The sequence below is a fragment of the Tasmannia lanceolata genome, unplaced genomic scaffold (genome assembly GCF_043159265.1).
Source record: "Tasmannia lanceolata isolate RefF3 unplaced genomic scaffold, GAP_Taslan_0.1 ptg000037l, whole genome shotgun sequence".
In the NCBI taxonomy this organism is placed as follows: Eukaryota; Viridiplantae; Streptophyta; class Magnoliopsida; order Canellales; family Winteraceae; genus Tasmannia; species Tasmannia lanceolata.
Genome location: NW_027518714.1, coordinates 14,503,467 through 14,518,770, shown reverse-complemented (window position 1 = coordinate 14,518,770; position 15,304 = coordinate 14,503,467). Strand labels below are relative to the sequence as shown.

The 15,304-nt window shown below is 42.8% G+C and overlaps 1 protein-coding gene across 1 annotated transcript; it reads left to right on the top strand.

Annotated features, from left to right (window-relative positions):
* Positions 1-792: 792 nt before the first annotated feature.
* On the top strand, positions 793-6,253 carry LOC143862708 (uncharacterized). Its single transcript, XM_077373783.1, has 2 exons — positions 793-1,137; positions 5,000-6,253. Exon 2 carries the CDS (start codon positions 5,071-5,073, stop codon positions 6,172-6,174), a length of 1,104 nt encoding a protein of 367 aa, XP_077229898.1. The 5' UTR covers positions 793-1,137; positions 5,000-5,070; the 3' UTR covers positions 6,175-6,253.
* The last annotated feature ends 9,051 nt before the right edge of the window (positions 6,254-15,304 follow it).

The window sequence follows — 15,304 nt, the reverse complement described above, 5'->3', positions numbered from 1 at the left end:
AAGGTGTCAAGTGCTTCCGACTTTTCTTTGATGAGATAGACGTAGCTAAAACGTGAAAAGTCATCGATAAAGGTAATGAAATATCTCTCGCCACTTAGGGCAGGAGTAGGAAATGGCCCGCAGATATTAGTGTGAATAACTTCTAATAGGCCGGTACTCCTAGTGGTGCCCTTCTTACTAGTTTTGGTTTGTTTACCCTTAAGACACTGCCTACAAATCCTGAAATCAGAAAAGTCAAGAGGAGGAAGAACTCCATCCTTCACCAGTCTTTCCATACGACTAATGGAAATGTGGCCTAAACGCTTATACCACAAATTGGAAGAGTTTTAATCAACTCGACCCTGTTTATTGCCACGGTAACTGATTTCCTCATTGTAGACACCCACATTTTGCTTTACTTTAACCAACAATAACCTAATATATTAATCCATTCTCAAATTTTTTGAAAAAAACAAAATGATAAAGAGATGTACCTGGTGAGATGATTAGATCCGAAAAATTGAAAAATACCCTGATTAGTGAATTTAGTGTGTTAAATCCATGTGAGAACCCCCTCTATCATTGATTTATATGTTTTAGGTCATTAATATCTTGATCTGACTTTACAGATCATCAATCGGGACAAAATAAGCTAGGGTCACTTCATAGCCCGGACCCTGATTCCATTCCGAGACCCGATTTCCGTAAATCGTTAGATCAATGACAGATCTTGACCTGGGTCTCACCATCCAAAACCACCTAACCTCTCCTCTCATCCTAACCATCCAAACCTCACCTAACCTCACCTAACCTCTCCTCTCATCCTAACCACCCAAACCTCACCTAACCTCACCTAACCTCACCTAACCTTACCTAACCTCACCTAACCTTACCTAACCTCACCTAACCTCACCTAACCTCCTATCCCATTCTCCTATAAATACCCTCTCATCCCACCATCCAACAAAAAGAAGAAAAAGAATCCCTCTCTTAGAAAATTCATCCCTCTCCCTCATCTCTTCAAGGGTTCGGCCATCCTTGCCGGATCGGGTGATACGTTGGGTGATATATATCAAAAGCAGTCATTATCAAGCAAGGAATCGTCTTCAAGGAATTAAGATCAAAGAAAAATCAAACACAAAGTGGGTTTTCAAAGAGGTAGGCATTTATTTCAATTCTATGTAGGGTCTATTTTCATGCATATCTTTTACTTTAAAAGAAAAACCATGTTAGGAAGCATCTAGGATCAATCTTTACTCATTCTTCTTGATGGTAGACTTTGAAGTTATACATGTTTCCCTCTTCTCTTAACCCATCTTATCTTCATTTTTATTTTTCCCTAATGGTTCACACCCTGGTTCCCCCCGGTTAGCCTCTGGTTAGACCCTGGTTGCACCCAGGTTCGTTGCTGGTTGCACCCAGGTTCGATACTGGTTCGCACCCTGGTTCCCTGCTGGTTCGCACTCTGGTTAGACCCTGGTTGCACCCAGGTTCGTTGCTGTTTGCACCCAGGTTCGATACTGGTTCACACCCTGGTTCCCTGCTGGTTCGCACTCTGGTTAGACCCTGGTTGCACCCAGGTTCGCTGCTGGTTGCACCATGGTTCCCTGCTGGTTGCACCATGGTTCCCCTGCGGGTTGCACCCTGGTTCCCTGCTGGTTCGCACCCTGGTGCACCCTGGTCCGCACCCTGGTTTGTACCCTGCTGGTTGCACCCTGGTTCCCCTGCTGGTTCGCACCCTGGTTCCCTGCTGGTTCGCACTCTGGTTAGACCCTGGTGCACCCTGGTCCGCACCCTGGTTTGTACCCTGCTTCCTCCTAGTTAGACCATGGCTAGTCTCGGGTTTGCTCCTAACTTAGACCCGACTCACTTGACCCTAACCATTAACCCAATCCAACCTAACCATTAACCACACCTAAACCCATACCCATAAGCCTTAAACCCTATAACCATAGCCACACATCATACACCACATGCCTTTCATTCATCCACCCAACAGTACCCTCATATACCCCTACAATAGACCCGGCCAACCCAGTTAACCCGGCCATCGGGCCCATTCGGCCCAATTAATTCATTCCCCTTAAGAGCCGCTTTGCCCTATTGGTTCCTAAGATACTCCAACCACCCAAACCTCAAGCCGCACCCCAATCCACGCTCAACCAGTTCCAATCCAGTCTAAGCCAAGTCAACCCACACTTGACCTTGACCATTAACCCAATCCAATCCAACTCAACCATTAACCCCACCTAACCTGACCCTAGCACAACTCAACCGAGTCACATCAACCCAAGCCATACCTTTGTCCACTCACTGAGGCACACCATTTATCCATAAATCTAGTTACATTAAATCTAACCCAGCCAGGCCACCTGCAGCTTAAGTAAAATCGCCCCAATACAATCCATCCAAGTGGGATCCCAACCCAGCTCAACTGAGTCAACTCTAGCCAACCTCCCTAGTCGAGTTGACCCAACTCTCTAGTCGAGTATGCTCAACCTCTTTAACCGATTGGACTCTCCCCTTAGTTGACTCAATCCAATTCCTTAATCAACCCATCCCAATGCAACCGAGTCACATTCGACCAAGTTGCGGCCTTCCATGTCACAACCGAGTCATTCCCCTATTCTACTAATGCCCTTTTACACCTAATAGAACTTCCTCCCTTTTGCCTAACCAAGTCATATTCCAGCACAATCTGAGTCGCATGTCTGAATCCATTTGACCGAATCTCATAAGCCCGCCCATTTTGAATTCCCAAAATTCAAACCCTTGATGATTCCTATATGCTCAATTCTTTGATGCAAATTCCCAATTCCAAAATCCCATTGCTAAATCAATGTTTCTGAATCTCAAGTCCAATGCTCAAATACAAACCCGATTCCTGATCCAAATACCAATCCTGTTTTCCAAAATCCAAGCAACCTCCCCAGTGGAACTACGTGTGGCTTGATCCCCATCGCGGGGTACGTAGGCAATTTGGCACTCCCAAGTTCAGTCGCACCTTTCTCTATCTTTCTCATTCCCTCACACTATTTCATCATCTCTTCCATCTTTTTTTTTTCACTAACCTCGAGAATTTAAATCGATTTGTCTTGTGTCTTTCGGAACCGTTGGATCACGGTTTCCGTCGTAAGGACCCTTAGAGCCCAATTTAGGAACACCGGTGTCGTGTCGTGTCCTAAGTTTTAGAGAGTCCTAGAGTTAGGAGTCCAGCCTCATCACGGACGCTTGCTATGTATAGCAACCGTGCCATAGGTCTAGTTACACTAGTCACCCAATCTTTCCCTAGGACAAGCCTAGTAAACTAGGATGTAAGGCAAACCTGCATTAGTCTAAGGGACCATTTGCATTTAGATGAGAATCATATAGCATCTTAGATGAAATCCTAAGATAATAAAATCCTCAACTTGAATTAAATAACTTCTCCTAAAACTGTTGAAACAGTCAATCCCGTCTAGGTCGGTGTCTTAGTTGAGTTAGGCATATGTAACTTAGCTTAGGTGCACCGAACTACGTCGACTCTGATCCCAGTGAGGCTTGGGTACGTAGGCAGCTTGGATGTCTGACGGCATACCACCCGCGAGTCGGCACCACAACAAATTGTGGTGTTTTGGATATTAATTTTCTTGTAAATGCTTAATCAAATCATTTAGGGCTTTCCATGAAATTAGAATTCTAGGAGAACTTTCACTTAGAATGAATCCAGACAAATTAATAAATCAAGATACACATCTAGGATTCACATTGAAATTAGATCATAGGATGCATGTCACTTAGTTCGCACATTAACATAGAGTTGAATGAGCTATTTAAAATAAATTTAAAAAAGTTAGCTTTTGGAATCGAAGGCCGATTATCGGGCAGGAATGGTGCATGTGGCGGATAACTCCCCATACCTTCCATTCTCGTAACCAGGTAGCGAGTCTAGATTTCTGGTTAATTTCGGGTCCTAGATCCCACATCTAGGTGGCGACTCTGTCAGTCTCTTTCGTGTGGAATTCGGATTGCCTTAGTGATCCCAAGTTCACATAAAAGACGAATTACAATCAACAATTAAAAACACACGCCAATCGCGTGGATACGAGAGACCAAGAGAGAGCGCGTGGCGGCTCGCGCCCCACACTCCCTCACGGGCTAGGTACCACAGTTTGGCGACTCTGCTGGGGACCACCTAACTTCATTAAAATTTCAAAAGATAATTCATTTGAATTTAATTTAATTGGCTCATAAAAACTCTATACTTGTTAGATTAGTTTGTCTTGTTTTATTTTCTCATCACACTTTACTCAAACTTAATCTAACAAAACCTGAAGGCATCATAGATTGCGCAAACATATTGCACACACTTACATCACTTGCATCTAAACTCTGCATCTCACGTGCACACACGTCCTATTTTAGGAACCCGGAGTGTTATCTAGCATGGTTGACTGGGATTTCATCACCTGGTGCCTCTGTGCTAGAGAAGCATTCCACCCTTAGCCTAGTACCATTATGGTACGTAAACGGATCTCTTGTTCACGTACTGATACGCCGGACACTGGTACAGTATATCGAACAGGGATTCGCGCTAAGGGAACTCTTGGCCTTACCCCTAGATTAACCCACACATGGATGTAGTATACGAACACATGTGCATCACGTGTGTGAGCCTAGTTTAGGATATCCTGCCTATTTGTGTCTAGATTAGGCCGTAGACCATCTTCCAATGGCTACGATCGGTCCTAGTTACACGAACAAAGTCATGAGTCGAGATCCTCTCTCCACTCCGCTTGATTAGGATTAGGGTTGATGCCTTCAGGTCACACTGTTAAAATGTGCGAGATTAAAAAAAAAAATTTCCTTTAGGGGTTAGGATATAAATCCTATCATTTCCAAAGATCTCATAGGATTAGTCATTCTTGATCTATCCATTGAAAGCAATCTTATGCTATCTCATCTAATCTTTCGATCGTATGACTTTCATTCTTCTATCGTGTGATTCGATCATGTATTCATACTTTCCTTGTACTGGCAGGAACTTATCCCAATCTCGTGTTCATGTAATCCTGATCATTCTTATATCCCTTCTCTTGGCTTACGGGCACTATGTCTACTCGTACAATTCTTGATTGGATCCGTGGTACATTAAGAGAATCCCATATCTACGCCATAAGTGAACAAGAGAAAAATCTCTTCGGCTACGTGGCAACCATCAAGCTCGATTGGGGATTACTCTATGCCGCATCAGAGTGTTGGGATCCCGATCATCATGTCTTCCGTTTTGGCAACCAAGAAATGTGTCCCACCTTTGAAGAATGGTGTGCCTTATTGGAATATCCTGTGGATGGCCCTCTAGTGAAGCCATCCTGTGTTCCAGATTATCGTCCTTTGTTCCTTTGCTTGATGGATAATCCAGATGAATCCATGAACTCTTTCATGAAAGGCCAAGAAGTGTCCATGCAGCGACTGATTGACATTTACCCTCCTGTTGGATACATTGGTGCTGTTGATATTCAAAAAGCTCGACGGCGCGCTTTGAGATTCTGCTCCTTTGCTAGGTTCCTCACTGTCCAGCCTTCTCGCTTTGCGTCAGCTGTTCTTCTGGACCTCGTTGATCAAATGGATCGTGGCGCCAATCCAATTCCTACTATGCTTGCAGAAACTTTCAATGGATTGGATGATATGGCTCACCTTCGTGCCAGTTCAGGTCCAAGCTCTTATATTCGCTCTTTCGTTGGGTCTTTCTCAGGATGTCCTGCATTACTTCAAGTGTGGTTATGCCACAAGCTAAAAATTGCAGCTCCTGTCCATTTTGATCATACGTTATACACCTTCAGTGAATGGCGTCATGATGTTTCTTTCGATCATAAAAGCGATTGGGTTGAATGGTTAAATTCTCGCCAAGAAGATCAGATTTATTGGCAAATTCCCGGAATCCAAGAAGCTGTCTTCAACACCGGAGAAGCTAACTACGTTCGCCTTCTTGGTCTCAAAAAGACTTCCTTTTATGTTCCTGCCAGGATTCAGCGTCAGTATGGAAGGGAGCAATCCATTGTGCCTCCCCTTCATCATTTCTATCCGCCTGAGGGTCTCAAGCCCAAGATTGTCAAAGCTGTTTCATCTGCTTGGGATGCAAGAATCATCAAACCTTTAAAGGAGTCAGTTGAGGAAGATTGTCGTCCGAAGAAGAAGTCTAAAAAGAATGCTTAGTTCCATGTTTATCTTTGAAAGATTGAACCATGTACTCAAATTTTAACGATTGATCAATAAAGTCCATCCTTCTCTTTCATTATCTTTGTCTATGTGTGCATCATCGTCTATTCTTCTCTCTGATTTTAAAATATGTCTTTCGGATATTACAGGGCAATAAACATCATAGCTAACCCTAATACTCCTTGGGTTCGGGTCTCTTCGCGGTTAGAGAGGAAATCTGTTTCTCCGCCACCTTCTCTAAGAACCCCAGCATCTCCTTCTTTCCCGTCCTCATCCTCACCAATGGCAGACAACCAAGATGGTCTTCCACCCGCTGCTATTACCGATACTCTTACCTTGATTCTCCAATAGCTTCAAGAACTCAAAGAAGAAAACCGAGTTATCAAGGCTCAGCTTTCTGAAAAGTTGGGACCGTCGTTGTCCAAGGATAAAGGGCCTATGCGCCAAGCAGCTACTCCAGTAGCACCTGCCCAAACAGTGTTCATCAATATCCCTGATAAAGTCGAAGAAGACTTAGAAAAAGAGCAGTACAGCGAGAATCACAGTAGGCCTTCTCAGTCCATGGTTGATAAGTCTGTTATGGAGAAATTAGAGACTCTTACCAGGAAAGTTCAAGACATTCAGTTTCAAGACCAGGGTGGTTTCAATCCCAGTGATCTTACTTTATTTCCCGAAATTCGCCTTCCTGCCAATTTTCAAATGCCCGATTTCGACAAATATGATGGTGTGGGTTGTCCAATCACACATTTGCAAATGTTCACCATCATGTGTCAGCCTCAAGGGTTATCTTCTGAGCAAATGGCTCAATTGTTCCCAGTTTCCCTAACCAAGGTTGCGAGGAGATGGTTCATGGTCTTGGACAAGACTCGTTACAGGACATGGAAGGATATCGGCGAGCAGTTCATCAGGCAATTCAAATATGATGATGGGACAGAAATCACCAGAAAGGATTTAGAGAGAACAAAGCAAGACTTGAGGGAATCCTTTTTGATTTTTGTGAAAAGATGGAGGAGAATAGCAGCTCAGATGATGGAGCGCCCGTCTGAGGAAGAACAAGTCCAGATAATCATGAAAAATATTTCCCCCCAGCTCCAGTATCACATGTCTTTGCAATACTATCCAGACTTCAAACACTTCATCGTGGCTGGCACCCAGATAGAGGAGGCTATGGCTCAAGGTGTATTCAACCGTAGCAACCCAAACCCCAGAGATTTCAAAAAGTCCCCTCCAGCCCAAGTCAATAGTATTTCCCGTTCCAATGCTCAATCCTCTAGGTCCCAAGAACCTTTAGTAATGGACTATGCTCAAACCGCAACCGCACCTCGGCAACAAACCCGGGTAGAATTTACCCCTCTTCCCATTCCATCTTCAGAGGTGCTTAAGCAGTGTCTTGCTTCAGGTCGCATAACCTTACCTGCCATCCGGCCTCCCCCCAATCCTCTACCTGCAAGTTGGCGAGCTGACCTACACTGTGAGTACCACAGAGGTCCTGGTCATCTTACTGACAACTGCATTGCCTTGAAATTTAGAATCCAGAAACTCATTGATGAGAAAGTCATTGCATTCCAGCCAAGACCCAATGTCACCCAAAACCCATTACCTGGTCATGCAAATCCTCCTGCTGCCGTTAATGCCATAACCATAGGAGATCCTGAGTTTGACCCTCTTACCCTCATATGTGCCTTAGAACCCATCTCTGAACCCCAAATCATATTCTGTGATGAATCACACCTAAGAGAGTCTGTACCTCCCTTGGTAATCACCTATGAGCCACAAGTCCCTCAAATTATCACTTATGATGAGCCTGAATTGGATGAAGTCAGACATGTGACAAGGGGCGGAAGAATTTTCAAACCTGTTGAATTGAGAGTCGAAAATCCAGGGGCATTGGCTCGAGGAGAGGAGCCGCAATATGTGAAAGATCCAGATGATGAAGTTGTGCAGCAGTTAAAGAAAACTCAGGCTGTTATATCTGTATGGGGATTATTGATAGCATCAAAGAAACACAGAGAGGCTGTGTTAAAAGAATTGAATACAACACAGGTATCCTCAGAGATATCTCCGGAGCAACTGGCTGAAGTTGTTGCTCTAACCCAGGCCACCAGGGCCATTAGTTTCTCAGATCAAGAGCTGCCTCCTCAAGGTCGGAATCATGCTAGAGCTCTTCATGTCACTATTGTTTGTGGAGGCAAGAAAGTACCATCTGTGTTGGTAGATAACGGATCCGCGTTGAATGTGTGTCCATTAAGAACTGCCATTACCTTGGGTTTCGGTCCCACTGATTTTGCCGAATCAACCCTTGGTATCCTCGCATATGACAATACCCGAAGAAATGTGGTCGGAGTCCTCACCACCAAGATCGTTATGGGCGGTCAAGAATTTGAGGTTGAGTTTCAAGTTATTGATATCAAAGCCTCGTTCAATATGCTTCTAGGACGTCCCTGGTTGCATAAGGAAGGTGCTGTCGCTTCAACCCTTCACCAAAAATTGAAGTTCATTAAAGATGGGAAGTTGTTCACTGTCAGAGGTGATGAAGAGCCAGAAATAGGGCAAATAACAGGAGAAACTTTGATCCTTCCAGTTGCAAAAGCAGATGACTACAACTTGAATGGTTTCGCATTCGAGGTTGCTGTTATCTCTTACAAGGATGCCTCTCGGGAGGAGTTGTGTTTGCCGTTCGCCATCAGTTCTGTGGTGGCCAAGATGATGAGAAAAATGAACTACTTCCCTGGTATGAATTTGGGCCGTGATCCAAGCAAGGCATCTCACTGGCGCCCAATCAAAGCAAACCATGGAATTTTCGGTCTTGGATATGTACCTACTGAAGAGGAGGAGGAAGCCATGGAAAAATTGTTGAAATTGAAGGAAGAAATCCGCCGCACCGGAAGGGTACTCCTAATGGCTCCATATCCCTTATCAATGAATGGTCATTTTATCAAAGAAGGTGAGACGTTTCCATACTATGGGTTTTCTGAACCATGGTATGACTCAGTGACAGGGATCATGATACCCGGTTTTGAAATATTCAGTGGCCTTGCTCTCCCAGAAACAGAACCGCCGATATATTATGTTGAGAAAACTGTTGAGGACTGGTTAGTCTACCTTGAGCCAGATGTGCTGGAATCTTTGTTTGAAGAAAATGTGCCTGATGTTGATTACTATTCTGAAGAACAAGAAGAGACAGATTGTGAAGATATGTTAGTGGCAGTTATTCAGAGTAATGATACCTTTACTGAACCTCAGAGTCAGATTGCACCTGCAACAGAAAATCTTTCAAACTGGAGTTCTGATGTTTTTCCATCTTATTTTATTGCTAAGTCAAGTCTAGTCAAGTCGAGTGAATCAGTGTCAGTGCCTAGTCCAGGCGAGTCATTTTCTGAGTTTATTTACTATGTGAATCCTGAACCTGTTCAGGATGAGTCCAATGATAATGATGTAACTTCTTTCAATTCAATGAAATCTGATTCTCAGTATGTCTCTGTGTTTGCTTCTGACTTTAATAATAATGATAACACTCCCTCCTCAGATGAGGAAGGGGGGATCGACGAAACTCCCCTTGAATTGCAGCATATGCTCAAACAAGAGGAGGAGCGCCGAGCCCAGCCTCTTAAAGATGAAATCGAAATTATAAACATCGGAACAGAAGATTTAATACAGGAAATACGAATTGGAAATACTCTATCCTCTGAAGAGCGCGATGAATTAATAAACCTACTTAAGGAATATAAAGAAGTTTTTGCCTGGTCCTACAAAGATATGCCCGGGTTGAGCGAAGACATTGTTCAGCACAAGCTACCTTTATTGCCTGGGATTAAACCTAAAAAGCAGAAGCTAAGGAGAATGAAGCCTGAGTGGGTCCTGAAAGTAGAAGAAGAGGTTACTAAGCAGTTGAATGCTGGATTTCTGCAAGTGGTGGAATATCCAGAATGGCTCGCAAATATAGTACCTGTACCGAAGAAAGATGGAAAGGTGAGAATGTGTGTAGATTTCAGGGATTTGAACAAGGCAAGTCCAAAAGATGATTTCCCTCTACCACATATCGATATCTTGGTGGACAATACGGCCGGGCATGAATTACTATCTTTTATGGATGGTTTCTCGGGCTACAATCAAATTAAGATGGCACCCGAGGACATGGCTAAGATCTCGTTCATTACACAATGGGGGACATATTGCTATCGGGTAATGCCATTTGGTCTTAAGAATGCCGGTGCGACATACCAAAGAGCAGCTACAGCCTTGCTCCATGACATGATACATAGAGAAGTCGAAGTTTATGTCGATGATATGATTGTAAAAGCCAAGGAAAGGAAAGATCATATCCCGAACCTTAAGAAGTTCTTTGAAAGAATTCTCAAATACCAGCTTCGCCTGAATCCTAGCAAGTGTGTGTTCGGGGTTACCTCCGGTAAGTTGCTTGGATTTATGGTGAGTCAAAGGGGTATAGAGGTAGATCCTCAGAAGATTAAGGCTATCCAGGAGATGCCACCGCCTAGAACCGAGAAGGAAATTCGGGGATTCCTAGGAAGGATACAGTTCCTAAGGCGATTCATCGCTCATCTGACATCAACTTGTGAACCTATCTTTAAGCTCTTAAAGAAGAACTCTTCCAAAGAATGGACAGAGGAATGTCAGCAGGCCTTTGAAAAGATAAAGCAAAGTTTGTCTGAGCCACCGATAGTAGCACCAGTGATACCGGGGCATCCATTGCTGCTTTACTTGTCAGTAACAGAAACCACAATGGGTTGTATGTTAGCACAGCAAGATCCAGAAACCAAGCATGAAAAGGCTGTGTATTATCTTAGCAAGAAGATGTTGGAGTATGAACAAAAGTATACTGTCCTAGAAAAAACCTGCTTAGCCTTGGTTTGGGCCACTCAGCGACTCAGGCATTACCTTTTATCACATAAGGTCCTGCTTTTGTCGAGGATGGATCCTCTGAAGTATCTCTTTGAAAAACCAGCCCTGACAGGCAGGACTGCCAGATGGTTATTATTGTTGTCTGAATTTGACATCACTCATGTAACCCAAAAATCAGTAAAGGGCCGAGCCATTGCTGAACAATTGGCGGAAGCACCCCGAGAAGAAAGTCAGCATTTCAAGCCGATGTTCCCAGATGAAGAGATCATGATGGTTGAAGATGAGTATCCAGAAACTGGTTGGACCCTCTATTTTGATGGAGCAGCAAACCAAACAGGACAAGGAGTAGGGGCATTGCTTGTGTCGCCTCGAAATGAGCATGTCCCCGTTGCCGTTAAGTTACAATTCAATTGCACCAACAATATGGCAGAATATGAAGCATGCATTGTTGGGCTTGAGGCTGCATTGGCCTTAGGCATAGAGAATCTTGACGTATATGGAGATTCGAAGCTAATCATTTGCCAAACTCAAGGAGAGTGGAGAACCAAAGAAGAAAAGCTATTGCCATATCATGAATACTTGGATATTCTCGCTAAGCAATTTCAACGCGTCACTTTCAGTTATTTGCCAAGGTTGAAGAATAGATTCGCCGATGCCTTAGCAACGTTAGCTTCCATGATTGACATACCTCACAATATGAAGATGAGGCCCATCACGGTTCAAGAGCAATGGGCTCCTGCATATGTTGATGCTATAGAAATAGCTGCAAGATGTCCCGATGGAAAGCCATGGTATACAGACATAAAGAACTACATCTCAGGCCAGGGGCATCCCAATGAGGCGTCGAGTAAAGAAATAAGGACTTTGCAGAGATTGGCAGCTAATTTCGTCATTTGTGGAGGAGAGTTGTATCGACGGTCTTTCGATGGAATTCAACTCTTATGTGTCACTGAAGATCAGGCAGAAGAAATTCTCGCAGATATTCATGAAGGGGTGTGTGGGCCTCATATGAATGGGAAGATGTTGGCAAGGAAGATCCTACGTCTGGGGTATTATTGGCCGACATTAGAAGCAGATTGTCACACATTTGTGAAGAGATGCTATAAATGTCAGATACATGCGAATCTCATCCATGTACCACCCACCGAATTGCATTCTCTTACCTCTCCTTGGCCGTTTTCGGTATGGGGAATTGACATCATTGGCAAGATTTCTCCCAAGTCGTCTAATGGTCACGAGTACATACTCGTTGCTATTGATTACTTCACCAAGTGGGTTGAGGCCGCTTCTTATGCAAAGCTTACATCCTCATCAGTTGCTAAATTCATACGCACCAACATAATTTGCAGATATGGAATTCCCCATGAACTTATCTCAGATAATGGATCTCATTTCAAGAAGGAAGTAATCTCTCTTTGCGAAGAGTTCAAGATTAAGCATCATAAATCCTCGCCTTATCGTCCGCAGACAAATGGAGCGGTAGAAGCTGCAAACAAAAATGTCAAGACTATCATTAGCAAAATGTCAGAAACTTATAAAGATTGGTCGAATAAGTTACCATACGCCTTGTGGGCTTACAGAACATCAATTAGGGCTTCAACTGGGGCAACCCCTTACTCTCTTGTTTACGGGATGGAAGCAGTGCTACCTGTTGAGATCCGTGTACCTTCGCTCCGAGTATTGACTGAAGTCAAGTTACCAGAAAATGAATGGGCAGATGCCAGGTATAAAGAGTTGAACATGCTAGACGAGAAGAGATTAAAGGCGCTTTACCATGTGCAAGGTTATCAGCGCAGAATAGCCCGTGCTTTTAATAAAAAGGTTAAGGTCAGAGATTTAGAAGAAGGCAATCTTGTTCTAAAAGAGAATCGAGCACCAATGTTTGACCCAAGGGGCAAGTTCAAACCAAATTGGTCAGGACCATACATTGTGGACCAAATCTTACTCGGAAAAGCCGTCAAGCTCCGTAATTTAAATGGAGAAATATTGCCAGAACCAACAAATCTTGATCAACTTAAGAGGTTCTATGCTTGAACATTAGAAGGCCGTCCTTTGGCCGAATAAATCCCAAATTCATAACCAAAAATCAAAAAATTTATAACCTTTTGCAAACCCTTTTGAGCCTAAATAAAATTTTCCTTCAAATCCCAATATACTAGGGGCATTCGCCCTGAACTACGCATGATCTGATTCCTACACTGGGATACGTAGGCAACCTGTTCATAGGTTCGGTCGAGACCCTTGCAAAACCTTAAGCCATTCTTTGAAAAGCCCTACCTCACCTATAAAGTCCTTTTGGTGTTCAAGTAAAAAGAAAAGAAGATAAAAAAAAAAATAATAATAAAAAAGAAAAGAAATGGAGCTTGAAGATCCGCTAGATTGAAAAACCTGAAAAGGCGATCTAGGCAAAATTTAGGATCATTCCCCTGCTAAGTTGAAAACCTGAAAGGGCGGCTTAGGCAAAAGGTAAGGGGGTGGCCCGCTGAGTCGAAAACCTGAAAAGGCGATTCAGGCAAAAGTTAAGGCCGAGCGGTCCACCAAGTTGAAAATCCAAAAAAGGAAGACTTGGTCGTGGTAAGATTGGATTCACGCCAAAAGAATTACATCGGTCTCTGAACTCGCGGTAGGTCAGGCGAAGCTAATACACAATGATTCTCGAAACTAGGGGCATTAATTTTGAAGCAATCTGAAAGTTGATAGAAAGATATATGAGGTATCACTGTATTAAAAATAAGTGAAGATGTTTATCAATGGAGAAACGTTCTTTAAAAGAGGCTAGTCTAACCCAAAAGAAAATACTGATAAGTCAGAAGCATCACGAGATTACTGGAGTAATCTTTCTTATTTTGTGTTTTTATTACAAGTGTCTGTAGTTCTATTTAAAAAAAAAAAAAAAAAAAAAAAATTTATTTTTAGAATTGTTGTAGGGTGCAATCACTCTGAAGGCAGGTTCATTAACAGGTTCTGAGGAACTTGGAAAAAGGTGACGCTGTCACGAATGACGAAGATCTTTGAAAGAATAATCTCTGGTCAACGAATAGAAGAAGGTTAGAATGCCTCAAACTGAGGCAGATTGCTAATGAAGTGGCATCCCATATTTAAGCCCTGAAGTTCTTTTGCTGCATAGTGTTATTAAATCCTTTGCTTCTAAAGTTGTTAATTGGAAATTTCGATTTCTCTCAAAGCTCAAATCATCATATCTCTCTGAATCCATTTGGAAAAAGATATTTTCTCTCTGAACATCACACAAATATGATATCTCGCTTCCTTGGAGTCCGTACAAATATGGTATTTCACTCTCCGAGTCCATACGACTATGGTCTCTTATCCCCTTTGAACATCATACAACTATGATGTCTCATTTCCTTGGAATCCGTACAAATACGGTATTTCATTCTCTTCGAGTTCATACAACTATGGTCTCTTATCCCCTTTGAACATCATACAACTATGATGTCTCATTTCCTTGGAATCCGTACAAATACGGTATTTCATTCTCTTCGAATCCATACAACTATGGTCTCTTATACCCTTTGAACATCATACAACTATGATGTCTCATTTCCTTGGAATCCGTATAAATACGGTATTTCATCTTGCCCAAGCCCATTCAAAAATGATGCTGCATTTTCATTAAGAATCTTTCAAAAGTCATCCATTATTCTCTGAGACCATTTGAAAATGACGTCTCATTTCCTCTGAAGCTGTTCAAAAGCGATATTCCTTTCCCTCTGAAAATCCATTTGAAAATGGTATCCCATTTCTCTCGTTGCCAGCGGCACCGCAGCGGGTTTGTTTTATTGCATTCCAATTCTAGGATTTCATCTAAGGTCTTGCATTATATTAGGTTGCATTGTGTTTAGGGGGTCCTTTGTCGATTAAAGCTACGCAAAATGGTTCTGTCATTTTGACTTTGGTATTCGATGACTACGTCGTCTCTACCAAAGAGGGGCATCTGTAGACACCCACATTTTGCTTTACTTTAACCAACAATAACCTAATATATTAATCCATTCTCAAATTTTTTGAAAAAAACAAAATGATAAAGAGATGTACCTGGTGAGATGATTAGATCCGAAAAATTGAAAAATACCCTGATTAGTGAATTTAGTGTGTTAAATCCATGTGAGAACCCCCTCTATCATTGATTTATATGTTTTAGGTCATTAATATCTTGATCTGACTTTACGGATCATCAATCGGGACAAAATAAGCTAGGGTCACTTCATAGCCCGGACCCTGATTCCATTCCGAGACCCGATTTCCG

Coding starts and splice junctions, on each gene's coding strand:
- LOC143862708 (XM_077373783.1), top strand. CDS start 5,071: ATGTCTACTCGTACAATTCTTGATTGGATCCGTGGTACATTAAGAGAA.